General features: G+C 40.4%; 1 protein-coding gene across 1 annotated transcript; it reads left to right on the top strand.

The window, feature by feature from the left end:
• The first annotated feature begins 18,581 nt into the window (after positions 1 to 18,581).
• Positions 18,582 to 21,009, top strand: LOC117563175. Its single transcript, XM_034241359.1, has 3 exons — positions 18,582 to 18,723; positions 19,405 to 20,368; positions 20,555 to 21,009. The coding sequence occupies exons 2-3, from the start codon at positions 19,526 to 19,528 to the stop codon at positions 20,885 to 20,887; spliced, it is 1,176 nt and encodes a 391-aa protein (XP_034097250.1). The 5' UTR covers positions 18,582 to 18,723; positions 19,405 to 19,525; the 3' UTR covers positions 20,888 to 21,009.
• Positions 21,010 to 21,491: the final 482 nt, after the last annotated feature.

Genomic DNA, 21,491 nt, shown 5'->3' with positions numbered 1-21,491 from the left:
GATGGGTTGACTGTACTCAAATGGCCTCCACAATCACCAAATCTAAATTCAATAGAACACCTTTGGGATGTGGTGGAACGACAGATTTAAGAATTAAGGCAGTTCTGAAGGCATAAGGGGGTCCAACCCAGTACTAGCAAGGTGTACCTATAAATGGCCTCTTTATACATAAAGAGTATGCGATTCTGAAATGGGCCATTACGCATAAGAAAAACGTATAGGCCTACTACTAATACTTAAAGGGGACCTATCATGCAAAATGCACCTTTGGACGTCTTTTATACATGAATATGTGTCCCCGGTGTTCCAGGGAACTCACCAAGTGTCAGAAAACACAACCCTCTCTATTTTCCTCCTTCGCCAAATCTCTAAAAAAGTGGCTGAAACGGATCTGAAAAAAACGGATCCAGATTTCAACACTTTCCTACGTCACAAAGAGACGTGCTCTGCTTATTGGTCAACTCTCCACCTATCAGGGGAATGAGCCACGGCCACGTGCATTGCCGGGATCAATACCAACCATCCGGGAGCAGGCCAGTGAGGACACATCCAATTTTGAAGCTGTAAGTTTTTATTTAGCGGTGTTTTTCCTGATAAAGCTATCTCTAGCTTGTAGTATGTAGCATGTAGCTTTGCCGTATCAATGTCGCCTCAAACCCAAATAGTAATCGGTTAGGTGTTTATATGTTTTTGTAACATTTTATATTGTACGCTCCGCAGTCTTTGCTTTGTCTTTTATTTTAATTATCAGGCATTTGCTAACATGTTCAGACATACTGCCGTAATGGCGATCTGTGTGAAGGCTGTAAAGCCACGCCCTAGCCGATAACACAAGTATTTATTCTCCTATTTATTAGTATTTTGTATCCTCTAAAATCATATTGAGTAAGTTATAATAACAAACGTAATCTTCTGTAGGTAAGTGCCGTTTTTTGCAGCGTTATATGTAAAAGCTTTTGTGATTGTAGTCTCTAAGAACGATCAGATCTGTAAGCTAAGCTACGCTAATGAGACATGCCGTTTTTTGCAGCGTTATATGTAAAAGCTTTTGTGTGTTTACTTGTTTGCGCACATGAATATAAATGGGGGTGTGTGAGGATACAACACTGTGTGTATGTATGCGAGGGGGGACACACACCACGAGTAAAACGGAGCTAAAGCCCCGTTGGTATGTTGTTGTTGACAAGGCCTTACCTAGCAACAGGCTAATTAGTGGCTAGCACTCATTACAGTCAGTCTACTGAGCTCAGCCCCTCTCCAACACATCATCTGTATTGAGTCAGAAACACAGCATGCACGTTACGGTTCAAAACTAACTCAGATTGGAAAAGGCTAAGCAAAGAGCTTTGCTAAATAGAGAGTTTTAAGCCCCATCTTTTGGGATTTCAGACGATATTTATCCAAATAGTATTTTCTCATCCTGAATACTAAATTGAGATGATTTTGTTCTAACTATGTTTTCTTCTTTACAGGCCAGCACCTCACATACTTACTAATTAGTGACAATTTGTACATCCTTTGCTATTATTTAAAAAAAAATTTCTCATGGCGGAAATGAAAGACTGTACCTGGCAGCCCTGCACTACAATGAAAACGCTGAGCGTGCACAAGCCACTACATCCCCTGGAAACCCTCTGTATAAACTGCAGTTCCCAAAGGCCAGGAAGGGAGAATGCAGAGCAAAACCAGTAAAGACTGACCCCACATTCCGTAAGTGTTTAAAATATTTATTATACAACTATTTACAAATATAAAATTAGAAAGAACTTTCAGTTTTTTACATGCATATACTAATCTAAACCACATTTTTTGTTGTGCTTTTTTTTAACATTGCACAGGCTACGTGGCCAACTTGATGGACCTCATCTTCGACCAAGTCTTTGTGGACCCTGCACCATTATGAGCGACCTGACAGGGACGAGGTCATCGCCGGGTATGCTACACGGTTCAATTTGGCTGCTGTCTGAACCCAACATCGACATTTTGCGGATCAGGAAACTCCTGCCTCCTTGAGGACAACGCAGACCGGAATCACCACTCTGATCCTGCGTCCAAGGAAGCCCCAGCACCAGCTCACAAAGCTTCTGTAGGCTAGATACCTGTGATGCCTGAAATCATTAAAAAAAATATTTAGTGTAATTTATACAAAATACAAGTACATTTCGTTTTTTTTTTATGGGTTCAAAGAACCGTTCATTTTGACAATAAAGTTCAGAGTTGATATCAAATGTGTCGTGATTATTCATGTTTGGATGGGTAAAGAATATTCTGATTTCAAAAGCATAAGGTTGTGTGTGGACTTTTTTTGTCGTACACATGGGTGTGTTATGCCATTGCTGTGTAATAATATATATATATATAATAGTACATGTACAATGAAAGATTGCATAAAGCCATATACACCAGTATTTATTTCCATGAACAATATTAGCATTCGTTTTACAATTTCAGTCAAAACAAACAAACCACTCACTGCTCTATTTGCCTCAACTGTAGTCCACCATGTTCAGCTCTGTAAATATTCAATGCATTCTGCAGGGAGAACACATTCAGGCACACAGGCTCCAATCCAGGATGGTCCACCATACAGGTTATAGAGTCCTCAAGTTCCTGCATCCGTCTTGACACCTAGTGTGATAAAGATATATTGAATGACATGTTAAAAATGTATTCTCTAAACAGACAACTTAGTGAAGCTATCAAAAATGTTACCTGTGGTATCTCCATGCAGCACACATTCTCCGTTCAGAAGGCATCGTGGCGCAATTTGCACATGTACACCTGTAGAAAGAAGTCATTAACTGAGCTTTTAAAAACACATGAAACTACACACACTGCTGACAACTGAGGTGTTGTTGGAGTTATACTTTTTATCCCCCTAAGTTATTGAACTTTCCAACGGTTGTTGCACGATGTTGGAAGAAAAGGACTGTAAACTATTAATAAACGCAATGAGGCCATTGTATATATGCTGAAAATATGAATGTCTCCCTTTATAAATATATATATGTATCGCTGTTTTTGCGTTACAAGCTCTAAGTTATAAACTGTACACATAGCATTCTTGCTAATTAGCCAAAATATGAACGGAATAAGTAGCAAGCATCGTAACAGAGTAAAATAAATAGGAACAACAGCTTGTCAACTAACCATTCAGAAACGTCCTGCTGCAACCGAGATGTTTCCACCTCCACCAAAACCTCCGCTGCTTCAGGGTCAGTCTCTGGATCAAATTGATAATACGCTTGAACACATGCATTGCTCTGAGATGACATGTTTATTCCACACTCGTAATCACAGCAAGCATGTTAACGTGACTCTCACCGGCTCATGCCCCCCTCTTCTGCAGGGGGCGTGGTCAGCTGCTGCTCAGAATTTTCAAAGACAGGCTTGGAAAAGAGCGAAAATGAGCGAAACGAGGCATGGCTAAAAAATGATCTGTTTGGTATTTTGAAAAATAAAATGTATAAATATACCTTATATAGGTATGGTCATACACTATATCATTTAAATATAGCATGATAGGTCTCCTTTAAAGGGAGGCAATCCTCATGACACGCATTTTTAAATAATTATCATCCGATAAAACAGACCAGTCTCTGCCAGTCTTTTTTCTTTTTTTTTTTTAATCCGATGACGTTATCAGTGATTTTAAGCTGATTAATTACCGAAATAACATCAACCCTGTGGGCGGCGCCATTTTGATGAGTCACATGACTTATTTTACCGGAAGTGACGTGAACTATGCGTTTGGTGTCGAGGACAAATTGACGTATGTGCTTTGTTCATGTTGTTTACTCTAGTTACTCTCACAATTCTATTGAAATATGCCTCATTGTATCGCGAAACATTGCCACAATCCGGATAGGAACAATCCACGGAATGCTCGGTTCCATCTATTACCAACGGGTAAGCGTAGGAAGTACGTTCGGAGGCAGTGGCTAGCGAAATGTGCTCGGCCCGAACCGAAAGATCCACAGGCGCATGTATGCAGCGAACATTTCAAGTTTCCGGATGACTACTCTGAGAGTATGATGAAACATAAAATGGGATTTATTAATCAACCATTACTTAATGGGGATGCAGTGCACTGCCAATGCCAGCCAGCATAAGCACCTTACGCAGCAGACTTTACTTATTGTTTACTACGTAAGGAAGCAGGAATTGCAGGACCCAGAGCGCACGGAGCACAGAGCGGACAGCAGATAACGGAATTGCAGTTTTATTGCTTATAGATTATCAGAACATTTCAAAGGGGACACAGCCACATTGGATATTAATCTATGGATTAACTACATCATCGTTTTTATCGTTGTAATGCCATTGAAGACCAGTTTAGACCAGACAAAGACGAAGGTAAGCCATGTTAGCCTAGCGCATGTTAGTACCTAGCGCCACTTGTTTTGATGTACGTTTTTGTTGATAACGTCGCGAGTTTGTATCTTTCAGTGTTGAGGTGAGCACCGTTAGATTCTGTGTCTTTACGATCATAAATGATGTGTTGGATGTGCAGCTAGGATAAGTAATAAGGGAGCTAGGAGTGATTTTCGGTGCAGTAATAGGTTAGCATTTTTCGCTCGGGGCTAATTCAGAGGCTCACTGTTAGCATTGTGTGTTTTATGGATATACAATATTCATAGTTTATTAAATATTAAGGTTCCTTAGACATTGTTTCCTGCAAATGACGCGATTTCGGCCCCGGAACCGGGTCCGTGGGGCCTAAGAGGATAACAGAGTATGTTTTTTATTTTTTTTACAGTTGTATTTGGATGGAATGAATACCTATAGTGATAATTCAAAGTAATAAAATGATTTTTACAGTGAAAAAGGTCAAATGGAACTGATGGTTCCCAAATTACCCAGAGGTGAGTCCGCCTGGACTTTATTTTTCTAAACTTCTTCCTCGGCTGACGAGTCCGAACTCAAATATTTTAGATTTTATTGATCTGTGTGAATCTTTGCTGTACTGTTTTTTTCACGCTTACCCTGTTGCTGCTTTGTACAACTGAATTTCCCCTCGGGGATTAATAAAGGTTCATCTTATCTTATCTTATCTTACTCCGCCATGTTTTCGTCGAATGAGCTGTTCGTGTGTTTACAAAGTGAACGCATAGATGACGTCACGACCTAGTTTTTCGGATCATGTGACAACTAAAAATGGCCAAAATGGCAGCTGCCTGACGGAATATACAGGTTTTGATAAAAAAGACCTATAAAATTATTATTTACCGGGGAATATCGCTGATTTCTTCAGGGTATGGTTTAAACATAATGTTTCACTAAATACTGAAGTTTGTATTAACTATCTAATGACTGGAGCCTTCCGTTAAAGGTCCCATGTCATGGCCATTTCTACTGATCATAATTCCATTGTTGAGGTCTACTAAAATAAATGTATATTGTGCAATTTTCCAAACTCACATTGGTTGCTCAAACAGCATCTCTGTATAGTATGTGTATTCACTCTGTCCTAAACGGCTTGTTAGAGCTCCTGCCCCCCTCTCCCTGTGAGCCCAGTGGCCGTCTGCGAGACTGTGGGTGTTTCTCAATCACGAGGATGCTGGCTTGGTAGTCGCGTACTTCCAAGTCACTTCCTTCAGAAACTAAGCAAGTATGCTTCCAAGCCACGGCTTCGGAAAACGAAGAAGAATGGAACAGGCTAACAAGTGTGCCACTCTATCTAACGGTTTCAACATAAACTGTACCGAAAATAAATACCTCATGATGTCTATCTAATTATGAACTTGCTTTACTTTCACGGAACACATGTTTGGTGATAACCAGTGTTGGGCAAGTTACTTCCAAAATGTAATATATTACATATTACTTATTACTCTCTTTTGAAAGTAATAAGTTACATTACAATATTACTGTCTCTGAAATGTAATGAGTTACACTACTTTAATTACTTTTGAGTTACTTTCACCAAAATAACCGCAAAATAATGGCTAGGTATTTTAAATGCTAAAATGTAGTTTAGTGCAGCTCATTATACATCCAGTGAAGGGCAATGTGGTATAGCATAACAACTGTGTAGGCCCTTAACGCTACTAACAACTTGTATTACACGGCTCAGGGGCGGTGGTGGTGAAGTCGATAGGGACTTGGCTTGGCAACTGGAAGGTCACCAGTTCAAGTCCAGGAAAGACCAAGTGCTACCGAGGTGTCCCTGAGCAAGGTACCGTTCCCCACACTGCTCCCCGGGCGCCGTTCAAAATGGCAGCACACTGCTCCTAACACTAGGATGGGTCAAATGCAGAGAAACAATTTCCACACGAGGGATTAATAAAAGTCCATCTTAGTTGAATACTTGATTCTGATTGTAAATTCTTAACATGTGACACGTTGTTAATCCAGTACAGACCACTGTCAAGGACTATGATGAAGGTTGCTAAGGAGGATCAAGAGAAAGGAAAAGAGGTTAAAAGACGGAGCACTGGACGTCAGATAAATCACCAGAAGAAGGCAGACAGGAAGTAAACAATAACAGGACACGGAATGGGCTCTGTAGTGTGTTTAGTATATGGCCGTGTACAGGCCCGGTTCCAGAACAAAATGACTCAGGGTGGATCTGAGATTACAGGGGGCGCAGCAGTAGTAGGTTTACGTGAACAATAGTGGCCGGCAACAGCAATGAAAAATAGCATTGATGGTCCCCAATGAACAGATTATGACATTTGCTATGTCTTGAAACCAAGCAAGTGAGAACATTTCAAGTGTGTTAAAAGTGCAATCCTGAAATATTTCATATAGTCCAAAATGGACTATGAAACTATAAAGCACAAAAGCTTCAAAGCTGTACTGATAAAACAAAGGAGAACATATTGTAAATCAAGGCAAATATTATTTGAACCAGCTCATGGTTTGAAATGGCAAACATTGAAAAGCAAAAGTATTATTAAAACCATGTACTAAATCATCACTTTGGTCCCATCATATACTCTGGGAAGAGAATATTTACTGTGCTTGAAAACTGGATCACATCATCATGTGAGGTTGGCTTTGTGACCTGGAGAACATTTCAGCTGCAACATCAGCTTGTTGATAAGCTTGGGATATGAGATCTTTTTGTAGCCATTCGTGGTGAAGGCGGGCGAGGGCGGCGAGTCAGGCGGGAGTAAGCTAGTGTCCACAACGGAGGGTAACGTGATGTCCCCATCCGACCTGTTGCTACTGTCTGCAGTAGATGCATTGGTGCTGGCGTTTAGTGATGGTTGCTTTAACCATTTTCGTATAAATGATTATCCACAGATGTGTGTCACTGCTGTGGAAGCACTTTGGAAATGATGCACGTGCAGCGGAGCAGGTCTGCGCACCTGACACAATTTGTTGTTTGTATTTTTCGCTCCGTTGTCTTTTTTGCATAACATTCAACTCCTCCGAAGATCCCGACGCGAAGCCTGAAGGGTAAACACACCAGGTTTACTAATCTACCCGCACAATTTGTCTGGTGTCGGAATGTCTTGCTACGTTAAACTAAACACCATTTCATTTCGGGTTAAAATGTGTTGTAACTGTCTGTGTTACTGAGCATTGTAACGGGTAATATATTACCCACATTTCATTAGTAATGCGTTACATTACTTCGTTACAGCAAAAAGTAATATATTACTGTAACTCTGTTACTTTTGTAACGCGTTACACCCAACACTGGTGATAACAAACAAATGTAACAAAGTAACATATTTACCAACACATGTTCTACGCCACTACATACTTAGGCCTACATTTAAATGTGTGCTGCGTCGGTTCAGCCATTCTCCGCAAGGGTTTTTGAAATTGGTCCGTGCGCAAAGCATTGTGGGGATTTTAAGGATGCGAAGTCTACCCATGTGGAGCCTCAAAATTTCCCCCAAACCAAGGACGCGGCCTCGGTGGAATTCCAAGTATGCTGGAGATTGGAACAGTCCTTCGGCGGGACTCGATGACGTAGCATCCTTGAGATATTGGCTTGGAAGCCAGTATCCTCGAGATTGAGAAACGGCCAGCGAGACACCGCGGAACTCAGCCTGGGCACACACACACCCGCAGCCTGGCTGGGAGTTTGTGTGTGTGCCCAGGCTAAGTTCCGCGGTGTCTCGCTGTCTCGCCGACCCCATACCAGTGAGCCAGCTCACAGTGTCCCGCTCCTCGCAGCAGCGAGCATCGCAACATCCCGCCGAGTGTGTGTATGTGTGTGTGTGAGGAAGTCCGCAGATTGGTCCAAACGTAACAGCTCCGTAGATTGGTTCATTTGGACCAATCTACCGTTACGTTACGTCACTATACCCGAAATACGAAGTAAACAATGGAAAAATAGAAATCTCCAACGAGGCGTTCTGGACAGGTCTTTTCTGTGTTAGAGTTTTACTCGCTACAGGGTGTACTTTGAGGATTTGTGACTCTACAGACCGTTTACAGAAAAAGCTACATAACACACAAGGGGACGGGTAATAACAAGAAAAGCATGACATGGGACCTTTAAAGAGCAACTTGAAGGGATTCTTTTTTTCTACATTTATGCTTAAACTTGCTTGTGAATGCAGGATTTGATATGTTTTACGAGACATAAGAGCAGGAATTCAGAGGGAAAGGAGCAATTTTGAGCTCTGCTCTTAAAAACGGCTTTTTTTTTTTTAAAGGTCATACGTCAAACGCATCATATTACATCACAAAGGGGACACATCTCCGCTCTCTGACCGCGGGAATAATTAGTAGTTGCGTTGAGCAGTTGTGTTTTAGTGAGCTGGTATTTTTACATTGTATTTCACCATTTGTAATCATGGTGCAGTATTGTGTTTGTGCGGGAGAGCTACTCCCCATAAGCTATGCTTCAGCCCTCCCGCTTCCACTAATTTTGTTCATTTGTGTGTATGAATTATACGTTTGTTTTTTTATGATTTTAGTAGAATAAAGAATTTTAAAAAAAAGAATTAAAAAAAAAAAAGTTATAGCCTGATATATGATAGCTAACTTTACAATGTTGTGATGTGACGTTAGCTAACATTCTGTAGCTAACGCTGATCACTCACCAAGATAGCTGCCCCTTCCCTGCTCTCTCTCTCCCCTCCGGTACAGCACCGTAAGGTAGTGTGGATTTGCATTAGGTAACGCGAGATATGGCTGATACTTGCGCATTAGTTTCTGTTATGGATCAGTATCAACAGTCCTGCCAGTAACGTTACTATATTATCAATGCTACTTTAGTTATAGCCTGATATATGATAGCTAACTTTACAATGTTGTGATGTGACGTTAGCTAACATTCTGTAACTAACGCCGATCACTCACCAAGACAGCTGCCCTGTTCTCCACTGATTCTCCTCACACCACAGCTCAATTTCTCTCCGATGGCCGTTATTTCTTCTAATCCTTGGCTGCTCCTGGTCTCTTGGACGCCTAGCAGGCTCATAATTATAAGGTTGTGGTCTGTCATATGCATTCGAATATACATGTTCAACTTCTTCTGTGTCGAAATTAGCATTGGGATCCATGTTTATTAATACGTTACACCGGCCGCTCTCTCCCTTGTTTCCCCTTTGTTACGTCACACGCGGGAGGTCACGTGGGGAGGCTTTTTTGATGCGGAAGTAAAAATGTCTTACAAAAACAGATGTCTCTGTAGTGTATATTTAGTGGAGACATCATTTTCCTACACATTTATTCACAGGTGTCTTTAACCTGGAAGTTGCTCTTTAAGTCTAACTTAATGACGATACATTTGTACTTTTACTTTGGTAAGATTTTGAATGCAGGACTTTTAGCAGTAACAAAGTACCTTTTTAAAATGTAGAAATCTGAGTATTCTTCAACCACTGGTTATAAATGATTGTTACTCAAATAACAACACGTTTGGTCTTTAGTCTGTGTGGTTGTTCGGCATATTTTCTTTCTAATAGTTTTGTGTTGATACTAGAGGGTACACTCTAAAAACAAATGCCTTGGCTCAACAAAGAAAATCAACGCAACAGTTTGCATCGATGTTTATTGAGTTAAGACAACTTCTAATGAAATTGTCTTAAAGCAACAAAGTTATTTGAGTTAGGGGAAAAGGCTTTTCCACTACAATCAGAGGTGTTTTTAATTACCACTTACTTAATAATTGGTAGCATATAAACACAAGTTTTGAAGTTGATTACTCAAAAGATTAAGTTGTTCCGGCTAGTTTTACCACATGATTTAAAAGGAATTTTAAGTTGTATGTAATTAATTACCCTCATTCGGGATACAAGTTTTTAAGTTGACAACCATTTATAAATTAAGTTGCTCCAAATATATTGTATTCAATAGTTTTTTTTCTTAGCTTTTTCATGTTTTTGCCTTTAAAGAAATCAATTAAATGATTCCACAACAAAAATATTAGGCAATTCACTTTTTATTTTGAACCGCAGTAGTTTATTTCAACACATGATGTTTCAATGGTAAATGGTAAATGGACTGTACTTATATAGCGCCTTATCCAGTCTTTACGACCCCTCAAAGCGCTTTTACATACTACATGTCATTCACCCATTCACACCCATTGATACAGAGCAGTACCACTTGCTCTAGGACCTAACATTCACACACATTCACACACCGTTGGCCATGCCATCGGGAGCAACTCAGGGTTAAGTATCTTGCCCAAGGATACATCGACATGTTGGCTGCACGGGCTGGGATAGAACCCACAACCTTCTGGTTGAAAGACGACCGCACTCCCTCGCAGCCACAGTCGCCCAGGAGATCAGTCAGGAGATAATTCATTTTGTTTGAACATTTATTGACACATGCCATATGATAAGGTGCATGAACACCTGAAATCACAGCTGACTGCAGGAGAGAGGAGAACCATTTTATAGTTTGTCTGCAGCACGGTGATTGGCTGCTGGAGAATGAGGTGAAATGTAATAGGTTAAAGAGAACGCCTGTGATGAGATGATTATATGCAGCTGCGGAGTGAATGTATATACACCCAGTCTTCCTGAAAGAACTTGCGCTGAGCTTCATTTCAATCTTGAAAAAAAAGATAAATAACACAAATTTAAATTGCCCCACAAATAATAAATAAACACATTAGCCATATTACCATGGGACATGGGGACACAGCAAATACATGCTGCCATCACAACGAAGTTAGAGGCCTTTACATATTTAAAACCAGTGCCAAATATGTCAAATCTGTAAAGTCTTTGTGAAACTACAGAAACAAACTCTCAATGGCCGCCAGTCTGCAGATCACACACATCCATTTCACAAAAGATGTAACAAAGATGTAACAAAGATGTTTACACTGCCGACAGTCATTATCTCAAACAGTGTGAACACATTTAACGCAGAATGCTTGCTCATTCATTTGTTTCCCTGGACCACGATGGTTGCCATCGTATGGTCAGATCCTGGGGTGGACCGGTCACTGATGAAGGTGATATTCATGTCCTTTTGAAGCACATTAAATAATAGGTTAGCGCATAAGAGATAATGAATTAGGTAATTGCATTCTTTTTAAACTGTCACTCTTAACTAATTCAGAGCCATTATTACCAGCTGCTAAAGCAACGCTGGTATTGTTTTCACCTATTGAGTCTGCATGTGTGTGTCGTCATGGCAATGTGGTCCTGAAGACACACAGAGGTGCTTTTGAGTACTTTGCCTAGTGTTTAAATGCATGTGGACAGATTTTGTCAATCACAACCGTGCAAGCTTTAGTGTATCTTCTCATCTGTTTAGCAGGTTCCATACGATATGTGAACTGGTTAAGTGAAGAGCAGAAGCCACTTTTCAAATGTTACACAATCCTTTTCCCATGCCATTGCTGTCAACACCTATCCATGCTGAACGTTGCTAAGATACTATTGATTGGGGTGTGGCCAAAAGTGCAATATGCTTCAAAATGTAGCTGACAGAGAGCAGTGCTTTTGTCCTGTGTTTTTACACTGTGCCCGTGGATTTTATTTTATTTCAAGATTTTTAATTACGCCGCTAAACTCCTTGAAAAGGTCCTCTTCCTTTTCTCCAAGGTACACGACAAGGCAGCGGATGGCTATAGTTCTCTGCGTACTTCAATTGTATTGTGCTATTTTTGAAAAAGGAAAAAAAGAGAAATGACCTAAATGAATATATTCTGAATGGGAGACTGCCAAGAACTTGCATTTCAATGACAACTCTAAATAAGGATCCTACCTCAAGAAGCATGTCCTTGATCTGCTTCACGAGATTCATTTTGAATCAAAAGCGATATCACAATAGTAACCAAAGTATTTTTACTCTCACAGTAGCCTCTACTACTTTGTATCCTCTCACAGAACTATTCACAGTTCAAAGGCTGCTAGTTTTGGTCAAACAGCAATTTGCCTATACAGTGCAACTACAAGGCTATCTACTGTATTTGAATGACAAGAGATGACACTCACCTTAAAATGTCCTTTGTATATTTCTATATGTCTTAACTGTTGGAACTTGTCCAGGAATGTTAAGTGGGAGTGGACTTGAAATCCTTAACTCAAGGTGTAGAACAATTAAGTTATCAAGCCAATTGCATTACTTACTACAACTTGAATTTAGTTTTAAGTCACTTAACGCAGAAATCAGAGTTCAAATTACACACAATATTAAGTTGATGTAATTACCAACATTATTACGTCAACACAACTTATAAATTAATGTTTGCAACTTCAAATGTTTATCTAAATCAATTAACTCACATTTTTATCCTGCAACCATGCATTTAATTAAGTGGAGGTGAAAGGTCGCCTGAATTCGTTTTTAGAGTGTAACAGGTTGCAGAGAACGCCTAGCCCGGCCTGGGAGTGTGGAACGTAGTCACTGACCCACTCCTACCTCTGACAAATTCAGGTTCCAATGGGGACCTTTTTCCCTGTGTGTGCCTCTCCACCTCTGTTTCCTACTTCTTACTTGCTACCCTTTTCCCTCAACCTATCCTAAGGGAGTGCATGTATGTAGACACGTTAGTTTAGCTGCTATAGGCTTGGACTGTTGGGGGGCCAGGGGGGGCACCTTACTCCGTCTTTCTGGCTGTTTGTACCTGTGTACTCTCATGTTCCGATTAACCCAGTTTCCCCCAAATCTCTTTTTTGTGTCCATATATACGCCGGGATCCTGAGTCGAGGCTAATCCTGTTGCTGTGGTCGTGTGTCCTGGATCCTCTATCCTGAGCACTGGATCTGAGTCCTGGACTTCGAGTCATGGCTGAACCTGTCTCTGTGGTCCTGCCAGACTCTCACCATACTACTTCCCTGATGGCTCCCACAGGATTGTTGACATCCTCGTGGATTCATCTTCTTATTATACACACATGCATTTCCAAACATTTGGACTACCTATGTTGTAAATGTATTATCTCTTAGATTTACACACGGCATCTATTGCACGTCTGTCCGTCCTGGGAGAGGGATCCCTCCTCTGTTGCTCTCCCTGAGGTTTCTCCCATGTTTCCCTTTAAACTGTGGGTTTTCTCCGGAAGTTTTTCCTTGTACGATGTGAGGGTCTAAGAACAGAGGTTGTCGTATTGTCATTAGGGATGGGAATTTAAAAGCAAATGTATATTCGAATTCGACCCCCCAAAAAATGGTTAACCGGTTAACCAAAATGTACATACCCTATTAAAAGAAATTTTTCAGAATTTTTTTTGGGAATTTTTTTTTTACAATAATTTTTTAGAAATACATACATGTTCAAATAAGTGTAGAAACCAAGTCGAATTTGTCAAATGTATTGAACTGGTGATCACAGTTTGACAGCTATAGGCCTACAGCTTTCATGTGCGGAGGCGATTCACAATCAGGCCAGCTGTAGAGAAGACCCTCTCAGCTGGAACGGAGGTTGCGGGTATAGCAAGGTATAGCATGTATATATAAGTTTAATTCGGGATAGTTTGACCTCTACATCGCACTCACTAACCTGGTCGAAATATTTCCACACATTACTCCTTTTTGACGCCATGTCTGTTGTGTAGGACTCTTCTTAGAGTGTAAATAATTACCGGACTATGACTGGTAAAATATGTTGAATACCGGAAAAACTAAATATCTCCTGTCAAAATGTCTAATTGTCTATGTACTTTGCCGCCACACACGGTTGCCAAGCAACGCTTATTGTTGTTTAGGCTGGCCACTCATGTGTCGCGAGTGTTGACAGGGGGCGGGGGAGCACGCTCATGAACTGTTAGCGCCGGAACCTCGCAACGGCTGCGGAGCTCATTTGCGCCACATTTGGGCCTAAAATGAGGTTTGAGTCTGCGTGATCTGCGTGTAGGGACGGGAGGGGCAGCAGCCATATCATTAGCTAGAACCAGAGCCCTAGAGAGATAAGAGTTACGACACTCCCATAGACCTCCGTTGTAAAAAATGGCGGCGCCTACTTCCGGGGTATGGACATCGAAATAGTTCAAAATATTGTCATTTGGGCGTTGGACCTCATTCACTTACATTACGGCGCGTCGATTAGTTCCAGAGGTAAGTTGCTGAAATATCGAACTCTTTTGAATTGTCAACTGTCTATATTGTATCAGAGGCCCTTTATGATGCTTATACTGGTCTTCATTTGTATATGCACAGCGTAATTATCTATATTTTATCTTGGTTGTTACAACCAATTTAGCTAGCATTGCCTGCTAGTTAGCTAGCGCGACTTCGTCAGCTTTGAAGGTAAGATTTCAGTAATGAATCGCTAGCAGCTTATATATCAATGATGCTGGGTAACTAACAAGCAGGATTTAGATTGATTATGTGTTTTTATTGTTATTTTGGTTTTTATCCGCTGAACCTGACCGTGTCAGCCATCCTTAGTCGGCTTTTTCTGTATGATATGACTTAAGTGCTAGCACTAGTAGAAATGAGATGGCGTTTGTGATGAATATTTCATTTAATATTTCATTGAATTTTGGGATATACTAACATTTAATTATGTGACATGTTGACTGTACTTTGTTTTTGTTGGTACTGTTCCGTGTTAACTCATCTGTACTGTACAACTAGCCTAGCGCTACTTTTTAATTCTTGATGGCATGCTAGGATAGATTCCTTTGTATTGTAATATACACACTAGTTTAATGATTGTTCTTCAAAGGTATTATTCAGTCTTAAACAAATAATAGCCTACTGAATAGGCTACTCTACAGCAGTGAATGAAGGATGAGCCTTTTAGGCTCATCCTTCCTTCATCCTTCATTCCTTCATGCATCCAAAATGTTTATTTTTAACTAAATAAACACTTCCTCAGACGAATGGACGAAAATGTGTTTTCCAGGCAGTCTTGAGTGAAGCGGCTTGTGAGAACAAATTTGTGCCCTTGTCTCAACAGGTCATGCTGGACCTCCAGGATTGTTGTTGTGGCCATCACCAGTCCTATCTGGACTGGTTTCCAGCTGGCCTTGGGACCGATCTTCAGGCCCCGAAACAGATGGATGGAGTCCCGGAGGAAGCTGATGGCCTTATCATACTCCTCCATCTTGAAATGACTGGCAGTAACAGTGTTGCGTGACGACATGAGGTCAAACTTTTTGGTGTCCAATGTTCAGTCACTGTATTGGTAAGCAACAATTTGTTTTGGCCAAAATGTGTTATTCACACTCCTGACTCCAGTTTGATGTGCTGCATTCTCCTCTGATGCGGCTTTCACACCAGCGCTTTTCCCTTTCTAGCTCCGAGCGGGAGCTTTTCTGGTTCAGCTCCGGTTTCCCTTTTCTGCTCCCGCTCTGTTCACACCGCCCAGCACCCGACTGGTGCTGCCGCTGCTGCGTCATGACGTCACCGTTTACATCGCTGATTTGCTCCCCAACGGCATTACGGCGCTCACAACAACAACAACAACGGGGAACTGCGTCGGGTCGATGATCGTGTTGCTTTTAATCACACGAAGCCAGATTAAATTGAATAACGACTTCTCCAACCTTATGCTTTGCTCCAGAGTGCCGTGGTTCATTGTTTATTAATGTGTTTCTGCAACATTTACCGACCGCTGCAGTGTTGGCTGCTCTTCCACGGGAGTTTATTCTCCTCCGTTAGCTCCCGGTTAGCTCACACTGCTGCGGCCGCTCTAAAGTATTCACTGTCCGACTCACACAAGCAGCTGATACATATCCCCAGTTCCCCTTAGCCTAAGTGAATGTGTGTCAGTCTGAATTGACGCTGTTTGGTATCACAACGCTGTTATGAAAGTTTCTCTGGTATAAAATGGGTGATGTTAGCATAGCAACCGAAGCTAAACTGACTACTTGCTATTGCTATCCTATTGTGGCATAAACCGTTTTCTACAGGCACATTTTACCGGCGTATTTTTATTATGATTCTACTTGTGATAGTCGGACACGACAACCTGTGCAGCCCATGTATTGATTCCATCCGATAGCTGCTATAATACAAAACAAAACGTCTGCCTCTCTCCACAATGATCAATAACAATGAACGGATGGTCAAAGTAAGGTACAAATAAACAGAATCACACGAAGCCTGGTTAGTGTTGCCTGACTTTATAAAGTGTGTTTATAAGCACTACTGCTTGTAGGCAGGCATGACAGTCGACCCAGGGAAGGAGGGTTTAGTTTCCTGCACGCCTCGACGTAAGAGAGACGTAAGCGACGCCACCTCTTAGCTCCGAAGCTCTTGCCTCTAGACCGACAATTTTTTGGAGCTGGAAGTGAATCCGATTCCGGAGCTAAGAGCCGGAGCCGCTGCGGTGTGAACAGGAAAAACCGGCGCTTTTCAGGCTCCAGCTCCAAGCCGGAGCTCAAAAAGCGCTGGTGTGAAAGGGGCATGAGTGGTCCTGATTTCAGGCAGAGGTCATGGCTTGGAAGGTTTTATATTCTGTAGTGTCTCAACAGAACCTAATATGAATTGCTTTATTGTCTCGTCGCTGGATCACCTCCCGCTGGCAAAGTGGCCTCGTTATTGTTGACAAACCTGTTTTTGTTGCTGGTTCAACAGGAGCTTCTGTAAATAGTTTTGTAAATAGTTTGAATATTTATCATAGTAATCATTTTTAGTCTCCCACTCTCTCAATTGAATTTATCGTTTCTTTGCCCCACCAGATGTTTTGTTGTCCAAGGGCACTCATTTGGTCTGTGTTGAAGATTGTTTTACACTAGATTCATCAAAATTGTGTTTTTTGGCTGAATTAATCTTTTTCTGTTGAACCCTAACCCTCTTTGTTCTCCTTCTCATTAATTTTACTTTGTTTTGTTCTAACACACATCCCACATCACATCACTTTTTCCATACACTGTTCTTAATACTTGTTCACACATTTGTTCGTCCCTTTTACTTTGTTCTTCCTGTTGTTCTTGTTCAAACACATATATCAATTGTTCATCCACTGTTGTGGTAAAATGATATTCATAGTCTTAACATGATCATGCTACCCATGCTAACATGAACACAAGGGGTTCGCTCCAAAAATGTAAAACGTATCTAAGTAATAGGCTACCAAGCTTTCCGTTGTCACCCTGCCTCTCCAAATGCAAAACTGTCAATAAAAAGTATGCAATAATGCAATTACAGCTGAAAAAGTACTTGGGTGTGTGTGTTTTTTTTATATATATATTTACCATTCAATAACGCAATCGCTGCTGTCTGTCTGTCCCATAGAAGAACATGACAGCGCAACTATACTACGGACGTGACTGCCCTGGCAGTGACAGCAACATAGCCTGCTTGTGCTACCACACTTTCCCCTCAAAATATCGTTAAATAACGAAACTTATAAATAGTGCCAATCCATACAAAGTGTAACCACATCATGTAAATATGAAAGCAATCTTTAAAAAATAACAGCGTTGGTTTAATCCATGACTATTTTGACCATGTTTGTGCTGTTTTTGCCATAGAGAAGCATTGCAACGGAAGTGCGTTTTGAACTATCCCGGCATACATAAACCACGTGACCGGCTGGCGGTGACATCAAAGAGTGTCGTAACTCTTATCTCTCTAGGGCTCTGGCTAGAACTAGCTAGATCTGATGGATTTGGACATAAACGCGAGTGAAGTATAACCGGACACGAGAGAGAGAGATCAGCACCTGCAGCTCTGCCCGCTGTGAGGGACCGGTGAGCGGAGCAAAACACACCTTTAGACGTCACCTAACACATTTAGCTATGTCACTGTCGTATATATACATTGAATTATTCATTTTGATAATATGTAATCAATTTAGGCATCCCTCCCAAAAAAAATGTTTTATTAAAAATTAATAATTAATAAAGATATTCATAACTACGGAAGAGGATTAGGGCCACATAAAAACAATTTTTGTGAGGATTTGAAAAAAATATTATTATTTTTTGTTCTGAGAAAAAAGTCAGAATTCTGACTTTAATCTCAGAATTCTGACTTTTTTCTCAGAACAAAAAAACATTATTTTTTTGGGAGAAAAAAGTCAGAATTCTGACTTTAATCTCAGAATCCTGACTTTTTTCTCAGAAAAAAAAAATATTTGTTTTTTGGGAGAAAAAAAGTCAGAATTCTGACTTTAATCTCAGAATTCTGACTTTAATCTCAGAATTCTGACTTTAATCTCAGAATTCTGACTTTTTTCTCAGAATTCTGACTTTAATTTCAGAATTCTGACTTTTTTCTCAGAACAAAAAAAAAAAAAAATATCTGGGAGAAAAAAGTCAGAAATACCGGTAACTGTCGAACCAGCTTCACTGCGATTTACACATTGCAGTAGGCAACAATGGAGGACGTGAGTGAATTTCTGCGCGCCAGAGGGGTCCAAGAGGAAACCATATTGCAAATGGAAGAACAAAAGGTGAGTTATAAATATATAAGTGTGTTTTGGGCGTTCGTAAAAACAACGAAAAGGCGTTAGAATATGAAATGCAGACATTGATGAGCTAGCAGCAAGTGCATTAGTTTATATGCTATGGCTCCCCCCCATCTAATTCAGTAAATAATGGTTTAGTTCGTTGACACGCAAGTTTGTGCTTGTTGGAACAGTGGCGACTAACCAAGAGCAACAGGCTGGTGGTTTTCATGTTTCTGTAGAGAAGATTTCATTAAGTGTGTTTAACAAGGCAGCTAGCTGACAATCAGAAGGCTATTAACCATCAAAATGATCAACATCTCAAACATCATCTCGTCTAGAATGGAGTAAGACAGTTGTGGTTGTGGCCCACAACCACAACTGTCTTACTCCATTCTAGACTTGTTTCATAAAATGCGTATTTTTTTACAATATATATATATATATATATATGCCTATATATACGCATTTTATGAAACAAGTTAGTGAGGTTAACAGTAAGAGTGTTTAACACTTTCTGGCTTTAAATTAAAGGTAGGATTTGTGTTCCTGCATATAAAGTGTTCCTGATAAATAAGATCCGTACTCCGTAATGGACACTTTTACTGAGCATATACTGTGTAAAATAGGAAGAAGAGTCTTAACCTTACAATATTTAAACAATATATATTTTTTTCTTTTTTGCAGATTAAAAGCAACGTTATTGTCTGATGTACAATTCAACTGCCATATTACAACCCCTCCTACGAATACCAAATTGTCCTCTTTATATTCTGCATTACATCAGTTTGCTGCGCTGCTCACAACAATGCCTGCAGAGCCGGATTTGGATGACTTAATTAAACTATACTTCAGACTTTCCCTAAGTAACAAAGAAATACTTGCTATTTTGGCACACACTAATCACATTGTAATTAGTGTCCGAACATTAAAGAGAATTTGTAAAAGACTTAACCTGTTCAGGAGGAAGAACCAGTCTGACTTGGAGGAAGTGCTAGCTTTTGTACAGCATGAGATCATGACTAATGGACAGATGCAGGGATACCGTTGGCTTCATCTCCGTGCAATTCAACAGGGCCTTGTTGTGTCACAAGATAGCATAAGACGCATCATCAAACTGGTTGATCCACAAGGTGTGGAATTAAGACGAGCCCACCGCTTGAGAAGACGTCAGTACAGATGCAGAGGGCCAAATGCACTTTGGCACATGGATGGTTATGATAAACTAAAGCCCTATGGCATTGCCATCAACGGCTGTATAGATGGTTTTAGCCGCTATGTGTTATGGATGGAAGCCTATATCACAAACAGTGATCCTAAAGTAGTTGCAAGTTACTTTATCAAAACAGTTTCAGGTATAGGTGGATGTCCAGAGAGGATTCGTGCAGACAGGGGCACGGAAAATGTTTCTGTTGAAGAAATGCAGATGTTTTTGCGAAGGAACCACCCAGACAGTTTTGCTGGGGAGAGAAGTTTCCTTTATGGAAGAAGCACAGCAAACCAGCGCATTGAAGGATGGTGGGGTATACTCCGCAAACAGAGTGCGCAGTTCTGGATGAACCTGTTCCAAACTCTCCAGGAAGATGGCCACTTCACAGGAGACTTTTTGGACAAAAGTCTTATCCAATTCTGTTACCTTAATCTTGTTCAGGTAAAATATTTTATTTATTTCTGAGATTAGTCATTAATAAAAGTAGTATGAGTAATAATAATATTATAATTCACTATGTTCGTGGACATTGCAGCAACCTCAGCCTCCATCTAGACAGGTAGAAGTTATGTCCGAAAGCTTCTTAAGACATGTCGTCTACATTTACTGTGCTTTTTTTCTATGCAGGATGAACTTGATGAAGTGGTCAACACCTGGAATTCCCACAAAATCAGACCAAGATCAACTGATGACACAGCATCTGGTCGGCCAGTGATTATGTACTCATTCCCAGAGTTGCACAGTGCTGAGGATAGACTCAAACCTATTGCCATGGAGGAGGTCAATTTGTGTATGTTAGAGTGTACTCCCAAAGGCCAGTTTCCGTGCGATGAATCTGTTTTTGAACTGTGTTGTCTACTCATGGCGGAAAACGGATGGGATGATCCAGCAGATCCATTTGCTGCAGCTGATCTATACATCCTGTTACGAGATGAAATACGACGACAAGTATTTGATTAATGGTACATGTAGCGTACATGTCATTATGCAAAACACAAAATACTGTTCAGGACAAAACTGACCTTAAAAAATAAGTAATTATTTAGTCAAAAATGTATCAATAAAAATCATAGTCAATGGTATTTCATGTATTCCTTAAATGTTTGTCTCTCAACACTATTTTCATTTTTCTTTACAGCTTTTCAACAGTTTTTTTTTTTTTAATGGTAGCCTACTGTATGTATGGGCCAAATCTTTGTTACATTTTTCTACATTGTATACACAAATAATGTACCATGTGTTACACAATGGTAACAACTGATTGCTAATTTTCACTCAGTTGCCAGATTATTTCATGTGCGCTCTAAAAACAGTAAGGGACCAGTCATTAATATTGCCATGTAGTTTGCTGCAACTGAGAAGGCCTTGCTTACACTGGACAAACTTCCTCCTTTAAGAAAGGATAACAACGCCATTCGCTGACATAACAAACCTGCTAGTGCCATTTATTGGTGAATACAAACATCACTTTAGAATGACTTATTGATTGCCACATGCATACAATAATGAACATGTTAATTTTTCAGTATAACTCCATTGTTTTTACTAAAAATGTCTGATCACA

The sequence above is a fragment of the Gymnodraco acuticeps genome, unplaced genomic scaffold (genome assembly GCF_902827175.1).
Source record: "Gymnodraco acuticeps unplaced genomic scaffold, fGymAcu1.1, whole genome shotgun sequence".
Classification (NCBI taxonomy): Eukaryota; Metazoa; Chordata; class Actinopteri; order Perciformes; family Bathydraconidae; genus Gymnodraco; species Gymnodraco acuticeps.
Note: the sequence above shows the minus strand (reverse complement) of the source record. Positions and strands in the feature narration are given on the sequence as shown.